General features: G+C 45.8%; 1 protein-coding gene across 1 annotated transcript in view; it reads right to left on the bottom strand.

Moving 5' to 3' along the window:
• Nucleotides 1–17041, bottom strand: part of LOC122732260 (microsomal triglyceride transfer protein) — a 70189-nt gene that overhangs the window by 10486 nt on the left and 42662 nt on the right. Inside the window, 7 exon segments of the mRNA XM_043972345.1 lie at nt 6280–6507; nt 8793–8914; nt 9032–9129; nt 11439–11500; nt 11502–11525; nt 11527–11655; nt 15227–15439. Coding sequence (XP_043828280.1) covers nt 6280–6507; nt 8793–8914; nt 9032–9129; nt 11439–11500; nt 11502–11525; nt 11527–11655; nt 15227–15439 — 876 coding nt within the window.

Genomic DNA, 17041 nt, shown 5'->3' with positions numbered 1-17041 from the left:
CACTAACAGAACACTCTTCATCATTCAAAACTAATCAATATTTGAAAAATGAAAGTTACTTAAATAAGCCCAGCATTTGGGGAGTGTTATCAGATTTAAGAGGGAAAAAAAAACACTTACAGGCAGGAAAAATAAATAAACAAACAAACAAATAAATAGATAGATAAATACATACATACATACATGAGTACATACAAAATACATTCAAACCATCTGGGCAGGAGGAAGCCTAGCCCCCTGATGCCACGCCACATCCTCACTCCCAAGGGGTGACTTTTAAGTGAGGCAAAGCACATGCTTCCTCAAGGAAGGGCTCACTCTTAATCTGAATGATCTAGATACGGCTTCCTTAAACAGTAATCAAGGTCTCTACTTTTAATTCTCATTGGCTGACTCATTACAAGGAAAGTTCTAAAATGGCCATTTCTTAGGAGAAGAGAAAGCACAGAAGCCAAGAAGAGGCTTGCCTTGGCACAAGAGGTGACTCAGCTGGCCTTTGGAAGCCCTTCATCCCCACTCGTGTGCTGTGGGAGCTGTGGACAGATGGGCAGTAAGAAGCATGAATTGTCAAGGGGGTGTCCGAGTTCCTGGGATTGATGATCAAGTTGGGAAAGGGCTGGCAGGGTGATTTAGAATAAAGCCGCAGTTGTAGCTTGCTGTTTGGCATGGGGAGTGGCAACAAAGAGTAACTGACCTTGCAAGCATTTTCCAGACCAATGCTGCCCTTGCCTGAGCCGGGCAGTGTGGTGAGAGACCCAAGCTCTCTGGCCGGGGTCCGTGATGATGTTGGCCTACAATTCCTGACGTTTTCAGCAAGTGCAGGTCAGCAAGGCACCTGCACCCACGTGAAGTGGGGTTCAGTTTTAGAAGGGACTGAGCAACACCAGCCTGGGTTTAAACAATCATTTAAGACCTAGAACATCACTGCTACTAGCAAGGTGACCAACTTTTTTATATAACTGACCTGCTAAGCCTGAGCCAATTATCTTTTCATCCACCACAAAACAAAATCACTCCCCTCCTGCCACACGAATACCCAGCATTTTATTCTTTAAAGGAAAAGACAGATGCCAGTCTACCAGGATCCCCAACAAACGAGAAGGGAAATCTTAATCAGCTGGGGATAGAAGCCTAATCATTGAGGAACTAAAAATTATAATTGAGGCTTGCACCTAATTTCAGTTGGAAGGATGACCTCAGAGTCCAAGCTTCTCAGTACGTGCAACTGCACCTAGTTGGACATTTGAGGATAGAAGTGAAAATCCTTCTATCTATGATTAGTCTGCACTATTGTGACAGTCAGGGCCTAATGAATTATAATTAATATAAAGGAATATGAATGATAGTAGCCAGAGGAAATCGCAAATAATGTATTCTCTTTCTAATTAGAGGTGCTTTAATATCATGTCGTCCTTGGCTGAATAGCATTCATTCTCAAGGTCAAGCTGCCTAAATCGGAGAGGGGGCTGGTTCTCACCTCACTGCTTTTATGCAGGGGTCTCACACCCCAGACCGTCTTCACTGGATCACAGAACCAGAGCTAGAAGGGCCCTGAGAGGCCATTTAGATCAGTTCCTTTATTTCATAGAGGAGGAAACTGAGGCTTGGGCAGGCTCCGTGATTTTCCTGAGGTCACTCGCCTTCTCTTTCCCTCCATGCTCTCCATCTAGCCATCTACCAGGACAGCAGGCTAGACAGCTGTGGGCATCGAGCCAACGCCCTGATGTGAACTCTCTCCCTCTCTTAGCCCCTGTCCTAGCTCTTGCTTTAGGGAATAATATTTAATTTGGCATTAACATTGCTAATGACAGGGCACAACCACCTAGTACCCTGTAAGCCCATTTATAATCCCTGTAACTGCCCTGCTCCAAAGCTTCTGTCCTTGGCCCCTCTGCCTAATAGATCTCTAATCCATTATGAAGCTTTTTGAGGGGAGGCCTGTATCTCTGTTCCACCTGGGACCCCATTCTGGCACAGTGGCCTGACACTCAGTAGGTATTGATTTGTCCAGCTTAAAATTCCTCCTGCTGAGTATCCTAAGAGACTATTTGAAGCACAGTCAGTCAGTGCTAAGTTGTACGTGCCAGGGTGCTCACATTGGGTAAATACTGAATGCTGAAATGGACGGCCAAGATTCGAGAATGCTTTTGCCGTGGCTATCACCCTCATTAATACCTGGCATTGACAGAGCATTGGGAAACTTCACGAAGCTCTTTTGCATCACTTCTGTCATTTCCGTCACGTACAGCCCCGGGAGGTAGGTCCTACCAGGTATTAGTATCCTCATGTTACGGATGAGGAAATTGAGAACCAGAGAGGTTCAGTATCTTGCCTGTGTTTCACACAGTGTCCAAGGTGGGATTTGAAGCCAAGGTCTTACGGACTTCATGCCTCAGCACACCATTGATTTTAGCAACACTCTCTCTGTTAGCCAGTGGGCCCTTTCTGGGAGAGACAGTCTTGTTTCACTGGGATTTTGAAGAATGCTTTAAGCTTACAGGATATACAATGGATCCTTGAAGAATAGGCCTCCGATGTCCCAGGCACTGTGCTGTGTGCCAGAGAGACTGCTCCATTACAGAACTCAGAGTACTGGCCTGGATCCCCATGGCAGGGCTGCCAGAGGACTCTTCTTGATGAAAGAGACTGTGACATATTATAGTGTAGTACAAAGTAATAGCCCTTTATCTTCTGAATTGCAAGCAAGTTCTTTCCTATTTACAGGAGCAGCATTTTATACAGATTTGATCTAGTGCTTTAAGGTCTGCAAAGCATTTTATAATGATCTCAGTGGATCCTCACACTACTGGGAGTAGGGTGCAATGATCATTCTCATTTATTATGATGAGGAAATGGAGGCAGGCAGAGATGAAATGGCTTGCCCTAGGACACACGGTGAGTGTCTAGCCTGGACACAGGGTCTTCCTGATTATTCCAGGGCTAGCACTATCTACTATCTCTCTACTCTGCCACCTAGCATAGAGGGAGTGCCTGGGGTTATGGCTTTGTGAGACGCTGCGAGGGAAGCATCAAAGCATTATTGTACTTGAGACAATCAATGCCTCACTGACTGGACGCCTCAACCCTCTTCTGAGGACAATCGCATGTTTTTGTTTCACATGCTCTCTTGGTTCACTTTCTGCTTGGCTACTCACTAGCTCTGTGATCTTGGGGAGACCCTGGACAAGTCACCCAGCCTGCCCGAGCTTTGGTTTCCTCAAATCTAAAATGGGGATGATAACAGCCCCCTGACCGACCTCATGAGGTTCTTGTGTGGGCCAGTGAAGGAACGCACGGATGGCACCATGACGTGCATCATAAACGTAAGCAATGCTACCACAGAACATACCTCACCACTGCACTTCGGCTAGCTCGCTGCCCTGCTGACATCTGGTAGCCGGCTTCTTTCCTGGCCAAGGAGAAGCTACCAATGAGCTGACTTCCCAACCAGATGGCTCACTTTGTCTCAGCAGCTATACTCCCAGCACAGAATAACCCCATCGAGCCTGCTCAGGACAGCAGGGCATTTGCTACCCAACTTTCCTTCAATATCAGCACTTGACCTAAAGTGATACGTGCCCCTGCTCCTGGGAGACGAGAGCTGACCCGTTACTGGTGTGCTCTTCAAAGTTGACGGGGCCTCAAGAGACATGGTAGCCTTCCAGTCGCTGGAGGCCTGCCAGAGGAGTCAGAGTTTACCCTGGGGAAAGTCTGCTCATCATGCTCTGGTTTAACGGAAGAGGTATATGCCCATCTTTCCTCCTGACTCACTCATACACTAGATCATGGCTGGCATGTGACTGATTCTTATCTGGATCCAGCTCATCTGTCTTCAGACTGGCCTTCATGGACAGAAGATACACTCAGTGAGATGGGATGTCTGGAGACTCATCCTCTCCAGCGTGGTCCCCTCCATTCATGCTGATGCCTCCCTTCTCTTCACTGTCTCCTATTTATCCGACATCTAGCTTGCTTTGTACAGGCTGGGCCAAAAGTCATGAAGGGGTCTTTTAATTTATAATACCATACATAGCATCTTATCCAGCATATATAGGAAATGAATTTACATCACATATGAAGAATCAAATCCCATAAATGGTGAAAAAGAAAGAAAAAATAATTTTCAAAAATTTATTAAAACATTATGACTGGGGCAGCTAGGTGGCACAGTGGATAGAGCACCGGCCCTGGAGTCAGGAGGACCTGAGTTCAAATCCAGCCTCAGACACTTAACACTTACTAGCTGTGTGACCCTGGGCAAGTCACTTAACCCCAATTGCCTCACCCCCCCCCCCAAAATGAAAACATCATGACCTTTGGCCCACACTGTACATAGTTATCTTCAAGTCTTCTCCTTCATCAGTCTGTGATATCTTTGAGAGAGGGCCCATTTTTTTTTTCCTCTCTCTCTGTGTCCTTGGCACTTAGCAGAGTGCCTGGTGCACAGTAGCGCTTGACAAATGTTTATGGATTGACTGGCTGTCCAACATGAGCAATGCCTAAATACATCTCAGGTTGTCTTTAAGAGTCTTCTATCATCAGTAGGACATTCTCACTGAAGCCGATATTCTGATATGATGAAGGGTCCCATTGTGAGGGAGCTGTAGTCAAACAATCCCCTCAGCTTTTATATTTTCTATATTCCATGATTCTGTTCTAAAAGCCTATACTGTATAGCTTTTAGCTGAAAGAAACAAGTGGTAACAAAACCAATGAAAATGGCAGGATTGAGCTGCTGGAAGTGCCTTAGAAAATATCTACTCTACACCTCTCATTTAACAGGTGAGGAAATAATGATTCAAGGATTGGATGGAACCAAGGTCATGAAGAGAGAGAGATGGGGAGGGGGGAGGGACAAGCATTCATTAAGCTCCCACTGTGCGCAGGTACTGTGCTAAATACTTTGCCAGTATTATCTCATTTGAACCTCATCACAGCCCCATGAGTTAGGCGCTACTACTGGCTCTGATGATTCCCAGTCCAGAGCTTTGCATTTATTTTTTTAAGTTAACAACACGAATAAACCAACAGAAATGTCCGGCCGACAAAAAGAGGAAAGCTTAACATTCCCAACTATACAACCCAATCATCTTCTACAGCTACACCTGGGCATGTGTTGGATCCAATTCTCCCTAGATCATGGGAGCCTACTGCTAACATTTCGGCCTAAGTGTTTATAACTCGGCAATTGTTAATCCTACAAATCAGGGCTTCATTGATCATTTTGTTGATTATCTGTATTTGATAGTGATGGAAAAACTTGTTAATAATGTTCGAGTATGTTATGTACATTTCCTGCCTCTCTTCCCAAAAGCCGGTTGTTAAACATTTACCTACACATCCCTGTCTACATCTATGCCATGATACCACGAGGGTTTCAGACTAAAAAAGTCACAAATCTGGACTGATACACTTCAAAAATATTTTTGGCAAAAGGTTTAAACCAAAAAGATTTTCTAAAAGCCTCCTCTTTAACCTTCTTTACTCATTAGCATCTCGGGTAAGTGAAGTCTGACCATGAGGATAGGTTTTTTCTCCCTGTTATCAGACTGTGAGCTAAGTAGGGAGGTTTCTAAAGTCCTTTATGAAGAAGAGGGGGATCAAGCAAATGATAAGAAAACAATCCCCTTCTCCACAAATGTTGGAGTAGGAGGGGGAGCCATTTGACACTTTACTAACATGAGTAAATTTTATTTAAAGTCTTCATGAAATGTGATCCTGGAGTGAATTTTAGGACCACTGACCTCGAGCGAGAAGGAGCCATTGAGACCATCTGGTCTAATCCCAGATATACAGATGAGGAAACTGAGTCAACAGAGGTTAAATGGCTTGCCCAAATGCACACAGATGTAGAGAGAGGCAAGATTTGAATCCTGGTCCTGATGCTATAGTTAGTGATTTTTCTGTTGCATTGGCAAAGTCACTGGTCGAGCAAGGGTCAAGATTAGCAGCAGCAGCAGCTGTGAATTTTGATGTCACCTCTTTGATTGACTGACTGTCCCTCAGGCCAGACTTTGCTCTAAACTCTCTTGCCTGGCAAAACCAAGGGCACAGGACCAGGCCTGCGTCATGACACCAAAGGTGGCTTCCTCCATACTTCCTTTGTCCCGTCAGTACGAATATTTTCCCTCTGTGCTGAAGAAGGAGAAGGACCTTTCTGAGTAAATGTACAAATGAGTAAGAGCTTCCTCCGTACTCACTGATGATCGAGAAAGAAAAGAGGCAGAAGGTGAGAACCAGGCAGAGATGGAGGTGAGCGATGACGGCCTTGGTCATTACCTGTGAATAGTCAGTCAGAAGGATAAGTCCTTTCACCACACTGACAGGGTCTCCTGACGCCGACAGAACTTTGGCCATCAAGTCGCTGTATCCATTGAAAAAGGTGACAGGTCTTAGCTGGACGTCAAACAGGATGGCAGACATGCCGGCAAAGGAATCAAGGTTCTCTTCCCCCTCATCAGGGGTGGCTGCGATTAAGGCTTCTAATCCTTGAGCTTCAATAACCACCTAGAGAGAGAAACGCTGCTATTACATCCACAGCCTGGCTACCCAGGAAGGACACAGTATAGTGGGTAGGTGACATGGCCACAGCAGTTAGCATCTGCATAGCCCATGTGGCCACCCAAAAGGTCAAGCATCTAGAGCAGAAGGTCTTAGCCTTATTTGTGACTCCTTTGGCATCCTGGAATCCTTTCCAGAATAATCTACTTAAATAACTGAAGGAAATGTTAGAATTCAATTAGAAATTAGTAAAAATAAAGATGCCTTTTTTTTCTACCCAACTTCATGGACCACACCTGAAATCTATCCTGGGGTCTGGTAGACTTCAGGTTAAGAACACCTGATCTAGAGGAAGGTCTCTGTTATATGAGGGAGGGAGAGGGAGAGGGAGAGGGAGAGGGAGAGGGAGAGGGAGAGGGAGAGGGAGAGGGAAGGGAGAGGGAGAGGGAGAGGGAGAAGGGAGAGGGAGAGGGAGAGGGAGAGGGAGAGGGAGGAGTGAGAGGGAGAGGGGAGAGGGAGAGGGAGAGGGAGGAGGAGAGGGAAGGGGAGAGGGAGAGGGAGAGGGAGAGAGACTGACTCCCTTCTCCCACAAAGGGGTTTTAGGGAAGGACAAAGAGAAAGAACTGGGCAGATGAGAAAGTGCTTTGTCTATACTGTTGGGGAGAGCAATTCACTCCTGCTGAGACCACAAAGCCATGGAGTATCAAAGCATAACTAACACATTGACCATAGAGCTACACCTAGCAGGGACCCCAGAGATGGTTTGGTACAATATGCTCATTCTGTAGATGAGGAAAAGGAAGGGGTGAGTAAGTGAGTAAGTAAACGAGGTAAAGGAACTTGGCAAAGATCACCTGCCTTGTACTTTAGGTTCACAGTGTGGCTGCTGAATTCATAACCAGATGCTTTCACAGTTGTATTTTCCCTTGGAAGATGAGCATGCTAATTAAGATGCAGTCTAAATCTAGGAAACAGCGCTCACTTCCATGAGTTAGTTTGCGTGTCCTAGGTGAAAGGGATCAGCTGGTAAGCCCAGCTGGATTCCCGAAGAGTTGGCAGGGATCCTGGAGAAATTCACCTGACAGGATTAAGCCTGGTTTGTGTGGTGAGAGGGATGCTGAGCAGAGGGGTCCTGTGGAGAGGGAGGGCCAGGGTTGGGAGGGGTGTATGGGCGCTTAGCCAACCTGATCGCCTATGGGGACTGGTCTTGGGAGCTCTCTGTCTGGTGTTTTCCTTTTGAAATGTGGAAACTTGACTTCCTTTCCCTTTGCTTTTCATTGGGTTTTCATTGGGCCTTGTGCAACACCAAGGACATGAAAAAGCATATTGTAAAATGCTGTCTGCTGGGCTGACACTGTATCAACATGTATAGAATGGGCCAAAAGTCACTGTTTTAATAACTTTTTGAAAATTATCTTTTCTTTATTTTTCAGCATTTACGAGATTTGATTTTTCACTATCGTAATGTAAATTCATTTCCTATATATAACCGTCTATGATGCTATGTGTTGTAAATTAAAAGCAAAGAGAAAAGGAGGTATTAACTATGGAAGTCCCTTTGTGACTTTTCCCCCAGCCTGGGAATGTGGGAGCCCCACAATGCACCAGCTGTGGCAGGCCGTGCATCCTTTCAGGATTCTGCTGTGAATGTGGCGCCAACCATGGACTTTGTGAAAAGCACGCTGGTTGACTTGCAGGTGGAACAATAAACGTTTCACCTTTCCAAGCAGGTATTTTCATCAGTGTTGTTTTGGGACAATGAAAAGAGACCCGCATCTTTTTAAGATGAGGCTGACGGTCTGAAAATGGCCATTCAGTTTGAGTGCTTGCTCTATTCTTCCCAGCTCTAGAAAATACCAGGAGAAGACATGGCTGACCTTCTTAGGCGTTGTCCATATTAAGTTAGGTAAGTCTAGGAAAGTCTGGTACTACTCCTTAGCAACATGGGTACTGGTAGGAGGAAAGCACCCAAATCGTTTATTAATTGGGGTTCTAGGGAAATAAATCAAACTATTGTGGGAAAGGTGAATGGGACAAGGGGCACAATTTATATTTTGTGAATAATGTGCGTCTAGGAGTCATGAATTGTTTCAGTAGGTTTGTTTTTTTTAAAAAGTCAAACACATATCTAGTACATTTCTTGATGTTATGATCAGTCTCTTGCAGAGAACTGTACCATGGTTTCAACCAAAATCATGACCACCCTAAGGGCCCCCTTCAGTAAATGTCCCCAGCCCCATTGATTGTTTGTTTAGTGAAAATGGGAATTCTCCACGTGGAATGAGAATTACCTGGCTAGCATGAAGATGAGTCTTCTCCAAGTACTGGAAGATGTTCAGGTTACTTCTCCTTAAAATCCCAGAGCCAGAGTAGAGAATATCGAGGCTGTAAGTGGATGCCGAGTGAGCAGCACCTAAGGGCAACAAAAATCCAGGTCGTGAGTTAGCAACAAAACAACCACACCAAAGCAAATAGATGGACGATCCCGAGGGAGGAGAAAAGACCGAGAACCATCTGTCCAGTTACATACGTTCCACGTAGCCGGTGTAGGCAGAGGAGGAGCCACTCTTGGAGAAACGGTCGTAATTGTGAGCAACCATTTCCTTTAGGACTCGACGGATCATTTTGCTGAAGTAGATGAAAAGAGAAAGTGTGAATTTTAATGGTAACAAAACGGATCTTTTCCAAGTTAAATTTGGCTAGGATTGGGGGAGGCAGAGCAGCGAGAGAAAAGCAAGACAAAATCCTCCTAATGCTATTTTGAGAGTAAAGAAGAGGCTGGATAAAGGATATGTTAGAGCTTACATCTTCTGTTTCTTTGATATTTGGAAATTAATTGGGGTAGCTAGATGGCACAGTAGACAGAGCACAGGCTCTGGAGTCGGGAGGGCCTGAGTTCAAATTTGGCCTCAGACACTTACTATCTGTGTGACCCTGGACAAGTCACTTAACCCCATCACCTCCCCCTGAACCTCTACCCCCCCCAAAAAGGGAGGGTAATTAATTCAATGCAAAAGTGAGTTGTGAGAAGGTATCCAGTAGAACCTGAACCTGCTGAAGCCAATTTGGTGGCTGCATCCCATTAATAGGATACAACTTGCACGAGGAAAATGAGGGTAGGATTATTGAATCCTTTGTGTGGAAGATGTACCAAAGCACAGACAGTCTAGGATACTGGTAGAATGAAAGTGAGTGGCCTTTGAAATCTATAGGACCCAAGTTCAAATTATGCTACCAGTATGACCTTGGGCAAGTTACTTAACCACCGTGGGCCTCAGTATCCTCATCTGCAAAATGAGGACACCAGTAGAAGGTCCTTGCCAGGACCAAATCTATGACCCATAGACCTTCTCTTAGGAGATCACTAGGTAATGGAATTGCTGAGGAGAGGTATGGATTTTTTTTTCAAGTCTTAAGTTTAGCTTTTACCCCAGGATAGAGATGTCCTAAAGGGACACGTCCTGAGGGACTATCTTACGTTGGGGCGCTCTCCATCACCGTAATAACAACATTTCATATGGCACTTTATCTGCGTATTATTTACGGATACAGCACTTTAAGGCTGACAAGGTGCTTTGCACATGTTATCTCATCAGGCTACATTTGTACTCAGGTCTTCCTGCCGCTGGTCGACTGCTCTGTCCCTGCTGCTGTATCATATGGATTCCTAAGAGTCCAATGGGGGGGGGGGGGGGCGCAGGCAGAAACCATTTTGTCCAACCCATGAATAAGCCTTTCAATAAAGTTTTCAAAAACTGGTTGAATGGTCTCTGTTTGAAGAGATTCCCTGTGGGGAAACCTGGAGCCCCAGTTGTAAGGAGGTTTTTCTTTCCAACTGAACTCTGCCTGTCCTTTGTACCCGCTGCTTCTTAGTCAGTCTCTTTCACCAAACAAGTGCCTACTATGTGCCGGCCATGTGGTTTGACCTCGAGCATAGTACAGTGACTTCTTGACCATCCCCCACAGTTTTCTTAGTTTATGTAAATCTATTCCTCCAGAAGAAGAAACTGAAGCTCAGAGAGGCTGCAGTTTGCCCAGGGTCCCTCGGTGAGGTGGGGACCGAGCCAAGGTCTCTTGTGACCGGCCCAGTCCTGTGCTCTTTGCATTTCACTACCTGGCCTTACTTTGTATCTTTAAGGTTCCATACTAGGACCGGCTGGAAAGAGAGGCAGTGTGGCGCAGTAGAGAGAGACAGGAAGGCCCGCCTCCAAGCACTTCCTCCAATGTATGCTGGCTTCATGAAGCGGGAGGGATTGGCTGCTACATACTTAGCGAGTGAGAATGAAGGGCACATTAAGAACATGTTCTCCAGCCCTGATTTGTGACATTGGAGCATTCTGAGCTGTTCTCTCTGACAAGGGAACTGTTGCCTCGAGCTGGCTCCATCAAACCTCTGGAGCAGAGCAATAGACAACTCTCTAAGATAAAGGTCAAAGAGGAGAGGGGGTTTCCTCATTGGAAGTGCCCTATACCAACAAAATCAGAGTCTGGTCCTTCCCATGTTCCCCAAGCCCCCAGACGACCCCCAAAGCTATGAAAGTTGGTCTTTCTGGCTGTGAGGTCAGTTCTCTGTCCATCGCACAAGGCTGTCCCCACCAGCCCCCATATATAGATGATCCCAGCAGAAAATGCAAAAGGAAGCAATATGGCAGGAATCAGAGTCCCAGGTCACTGGGAGAGCACAAGAAGCCTCAGCTCCACCACTAACTCCCCGAGGGACCGTGGGGATTTGACCCCGTCTTCTCTGAGCTCTGCCTTTTTTTCCCGGGCACTGCCCTGCAGCAATCCCGAGGTCCCTTGGCTCACACAGCGAAGATCTAAGGGAATGAATGTATTCGTGTTTTGGGGCCTCTGCCTCCCCAAGGTTGAAATCTCCAGGCTGCTCCACACCATCTTCATCAGACTCTCAGCCTAGTCTTTGGTTCTGGGCAACCTACCTGGCAGGTAACTGAAAGCGCAGGATGTCCTGGACGACAGAGAGCATGTACTTGTTCATTTCTTTGGGGGAGCTCGCCAATAGAAAGGCAGGAGGTTCTTGACTTCCATGTAAGAAGGGTTGTTATTCAGGAGGGATGGAGGGCCGCGGTGGTAACGCACTGTCTTTTCATGGATCTTCCGATTCTGGTGGTAAATCCTGTTCAAGACGATCTTCACCTGGGGCAGAGGATGATCCGCTTTTGTCAGAGCAGAGCTGGCTCTTGGCCCTCCCATTTCCATTCAAGCTACAGGGCAGCTGGGATCTGGCAAGACTGGGCATTTCATCCCCGGTTCACTGGCACTATTCTCAAATGATGCTTCTTTCCTGTTTTCCTTGGTCTTTTATCCTTCCCACCCCGTCACCAAGAAAGCCTACCATGCAGGAAACGAATGCAGCATTTTGGGGTCACACATGTTTTTTTTGTTTTGTTTTCAGAGAGTGCTGCGAGGTGGCACAAACCTAGAGAACCTGACAAAGTCAAGGGAGTCTGAGTTCAAATCCTGCCCTCAGCCATTTATTGTCGTGTTACCTTAGACAAATAACTTGACTTCTCAGCTTCAGTTCCCTCACTTGTAAAATGGAGATATTAATAGGGTTACTATGAGGGATTAAATGAGATAACTACATGTAAAATTGCTTTAACAAACCATAAAAGCACCACATAAATGCCTATTTATTAGTATTAGTAGTCAACAAGCATTTGAGGTGTCTAGGTGCCACACACTAACCTTTGGGAAATTGAGTTTCCTCATCTATAAAATGGAATATCTAATAGCACCTACCCTCGCAGAGTAGCTGTGAGGATCAAATGGGATAATATCTGTAAAGTGGTTTGTAAACTTTAAAATGCCAGATAAATGGTAGCTGGGAGCCTGCTCTGTGCTGAACACTGTGCCAGGCCTTTAGAATGTTTGTTTTCCTTTTTCTATTCATGGTTCCCTCATTCCTGCTACTCCTGGCATCTGCTTTAGACACTGAAATCACCTGGGAGGGGTCTAGGGTGAAAGGCTCAGGATAAACTAGCAGTGTCACACTTATCTGGAGCACTCGAGCGCGCGTGCATGCACATGCACATGCACATGCACACGCACACATGTACACACACGCATGCGTACACACACTCATACACATACATGCGCATGCGCACATACACACATGCACACACAAGAGAAGAAGTAAGACGGGCTTCTCAGCAAGCACAATGGCTCTCTCAACGTCTACATCCTGTCTAACTTTGTAAGAGTGGCTAATAAACCACACAAATAAGAGAAAGAATAAATGACAAAAATGTCTAGCAAAAAGCCTTTGCCTTGATGGAAAGGAAAAAAGGCCTCGGCAGCAAGTGATGTCATTTTATATAAATTACAGTAGAAAAAATATGCCGTTGGCTTGCCTTGCTGGGCAATCCCAAGGATTTAGCTGCTGTTCCTGCAGCACTGATAATGCAGAGGAGATCCTGGCCCCAGGCTCCACCATAAGTGAGGCCCAGGCCTAGGCCTCTAACCTCTGACCCCCGGGCTTTTGTACCAGGAGAGGGACCTACCCTTGCCTCCCACCCCACAATCTAGGGGGAGAAAGATCCAACCAAGACTAGAGGTGGGCCCCTGGTCAGACGCTGCAGCGTAGCTCTCTATTACTAATGGGATTAGAGACACAGGCTTTTTCCCTTCTTCTCTGACCCTTACTATCAGGCCACCTAGCCCCTGACAGAGCCTCTACCGTCTTGCCTCCTGCCCAGGACCAGGATTCTTGGCTACCCCTAGTCTTTTTCACCTTTTGCACAGGAAAGGATAATCAAATCATGTCTGATCTGAACTTTGGGGCATAGCTACCAATGCTACTGGGAAGGGTGTGACCAAATGGTGTGCTGAGAAATGTTTAACAACTGTTTGGGGTGGGGGCAGAGTATGCAAGACACACATTTAAGGATAGTTTGTTATTAACATTTTCCCCATCCTTTTCTTAAGTCTAAACAATCTGCCCCTGATCACTTGCCCCTTTGTTCTATCAAACTTGTTCCTGTTCCAAAGGCCAGTCCTGGATTTGGCCCCATCACAAAACCAGGTGAGAGAGGGCACAACTACTTTCCTAATTGGGCCCGCTAAAAAGCTCTATGGCTTAACTTCAGTTGGGGCCCTCACTGCTACCCACCAGTCCTTTCGCTCTTCCTTAACTGACTATCAGTCCCCATAGCATCGCGCCACATCTTTCTCTTCCGCTTCTCATCATTTATAGCAAAGCTTCTTAACTGGGGGTTGAGACCCCATAGAGAGGTCGTGTAACTGAACGTGGGGGTCGTGAGAAATTTGGCCACAGTAGAGGTTATGTATTCTATTCTATATAGCTACATACCCGGGTCTCATAAACCTTTCTTGGGCAGAAAGGGGTCACGAGTGCAAAAGTTAAAGAAGCCCTGCTCTGTACCATGTCCCTTCTTCCTGTACTCTCAATAGATGACCCCAACATATCCTTACTGAAAAAATGGCCACCGTCTACCCTGCCATCCTCCTCCCCCGTTCTCACTTCAAAACCACCTCTCTATCAGAGGAAGCGGGCTCTTGTCATCAAGGCCACCTCCTCCACATATGCCCCTGGTCCCAAGTACTGCCGTCTCCTTGGATTCTAGGAGATGTGCAGAGATGCAGAACACTCTATGCTTTGGGGAGATTCACGAAGGAGGCTAGCAAGTAGGTCAGCTTGCCAAGAAGACAGAATTTGAGTGGTCCAGATTGTGAGAACAGGCTTTAAATACTAAACAAGCTTATTTGTATTTTATCCCAGAGACCCATCAGGAGGCCATTACAGAAGCCCAGGGGAAAGGTGATGAGGGCGGAGAAGTGGCTCAAAGGGCTGTGGGATGTTGGTGCAGAAGCAGCCAAGAGTTGGCTCGGCCGCCCTGTCCTACAAGAGAGGCAGGTGCTCCTCCTCGCCCCAGGACTTTGTATCTCTTTTGCATGTTTGGTTGTTTCCTTGCGTGTGCACGCGTTAGGTTCCAAGCAGAATGAAAGTGAGGGCAGGGACTCTTTGGTTTTTGTCCGCATTTCCAGAGCCTAGTGCAGTCACCCACGTAGGAGGCACCAAATAAACGTTCATTTGAACCAAATTAATTATGCTTCTAAAATGATTGACGTTTTTAAAAAACGTCCAGGCTTTGCTTCGTGTTACTGGTCATGCGTGAAGCGCGCCAGCCACTGGAGAGCTCTCCCTTTACGGCTCTGCCTTCTGTGCTCAGGCTCCCATGGCGTGCCATGATACTGCACAATGGTCTGTGACGGTGCCTGTGGTGGGGGGTGGGGGACAGAGACAACTGAAAACAGGGCAGTGGGCACTAGAAGAGTCCAAAATTCTTTGTTAGAGCTGTCTATAATACAGATGACAGACTATGATTATGAGGAAAACCAGGCTGGACTGAGGGAGGTTGATTTGCATTTCCCTTAAATTCAATCAATTCATTAACGTTTCTAAAGAGCCGCCGTTTGCCAGGCAGTGTGCTCAGTGGTGGTGGTACAAAAACGAAGCAGTCCCTGTCCACAGAGAGCTTACACGCTATCCAGGGAAACAACACGGGCAGAAATCAATGTATACAGAATCAATACAAACTAACAGCAGCCACTTGAGCACATATGCAAAGGCCTGGGGATGGGGATGTGAGAGAGAGAAGGACAATTTGGCTAGAGTGGTGGAGGGCTTTAAGTGACAGAGCAGGTGGACTTGGGGAATTCAGGGCCATCCGGTAACTCCTCTCACCTCATTAGTGATGAAAGAGCTCTCATATCTCTGCAGAGCTGTGGCTGCCAGGTGGCTGATGGGCCCGTCGTCTGACTCAGCATATTTCAACAGCAGGGGGACCCCCTCAGGAAGAAGAGCGTTCTTCAGCGCTAACAAATACATCTTAATATCCTCCTTTTTGGCCGCCTTTTCAAGGCCTCCCAGGATCAGCTTTTTGGCTTCAGCTACAGCCTAAAGAGAATATGGACACCATTTCAAGAATGTGTACTATGGGTTGGGAGAGACATTGGCTATTGAAGCTTTCTCCCCCTGCCCCAGATTCCCAGAAAAGCTCATGTCCCATCTCATGTTCCATCATTTATTTCTCGAACAATGTTCTTTACACTTCACTTGAATAAGCAAATTAGGACATTTCTCCCAGACACAACAGCCACTGATCTGAGTTAAGCTCACTGTTTCAAAACAATATCCTGAGGCATTTTTAGAAGCAGGGAACATCACTGGTAATAGGTCTAATGTTCAGACATAATTCTGAATGTGCAAAGTCCTATTTTTCATGCTCAATGGACTCACAAACAAGTAGAATGTAAGCTCCTTGAAGGTAGATAATTTTTTATAAAATAGGTGTGGTTATATATAGTACCTAGTTGTCCCTGTCACATGGTGAATGTTAAGCAAATGTTTATTGAATGGAAAACTATTTCTAAAGCAGGAATTGTCATAGTGCCCACGTGGTGAATCACATAACATTTTAATGATATCAATCAGTCAACAAATATTTATTAAGCACTTATGTGCCAGGTATGGTGTTAGGTGTTGAGGATGCAAATATAAAAAATGAAACCTACCCTGCTCTCAGGGGTCTTAGATTCTATCAGCAATTGGTGCATTTGGAACACCTCCAAGACTTGCTAGTGTTTTGGAAATTCAACCCAGCTTCAAGTGTGGTTTGTACAGATATCACACATATCAGATATAGGTTTTTTAATTCAAATTTATTTTATTTATGGGATTGCATTTTCTTCCTCTCATCATCCCTATCCCAATACACACTGAGAAAGCAAGAAAAACAAAACCTTCATCATAATAGCTAACATATATATGTATATGTGTGTAGATATATGTGCGCATATGTATGCATCTGAGTATATGCATATATGTACATGTGTATATGCATGACACACACACAAGACATACATACACACATACGTATATCTTACTATGTACCAGGCTTTACAATTACTATCTTATTTGATCCCTTCAATAACTCTGGAGCAGCAAGGTGGCCCAGGATAGAACACTGGTCCTAAAGTAGGGAGGACCTGAGTTCAAATCTCACCTCAGACACTTACTAGCTGTGTGACCCTGGGCAAGTCACTTAACCCCAATTGCCTTAAAACATCCAGGGCCATCTCTGATGGTCCTGATATCTATTTTGCCGCTGGAGGAGGGAGTGAGGTTGCTGACTTTGCACAGCCTTCCTTAAATACAATTTACACAACGAAGGACAAACAACAACAACAATAACTGTCTTACAGTTGAGGAAACTGAAGCAAACAGAGGTTAAATGACTTGCCCGAGGTCAGCCAGCTAGTAAGTATCTGAGGCCAGACACTCTGTGCAGGGTCCCTCCAATCTGCTCATTCTTAGAACAAAGGAAGCAAGTCTAAGCTAAGGAAATCACATCGAAATGACAAGGAAGCCATAATGTAAGTAAAAAGAAGAGAAAAGAGCCCTCATGACTAGTCTTCCCCTCACCCAGAACTTCTTTCACTCCCTAACCTCCCTCAGATGGATGGGGACTGGGGCTCTGAAGTCACTGGTATAAGGTCC

This window comes from Dromiciops gliroides, chromosome 6, assembly GCF_019393635.1.
Source record: "Dromiciops gliroides isolate mDroGli1 chromosome 6, mDroGli1.pri, whole genome shotgun sequence".
Lineage (NCBI taxonomy): Eukaryota > Metazoa > Chordata > Mammalia > Microbiotheria > Microbiotheriidae > Dromiciops > Dromiciops gliroides.
This window is presented reverse-complemented; position numbering and strand designations above follow the sequence as displayed.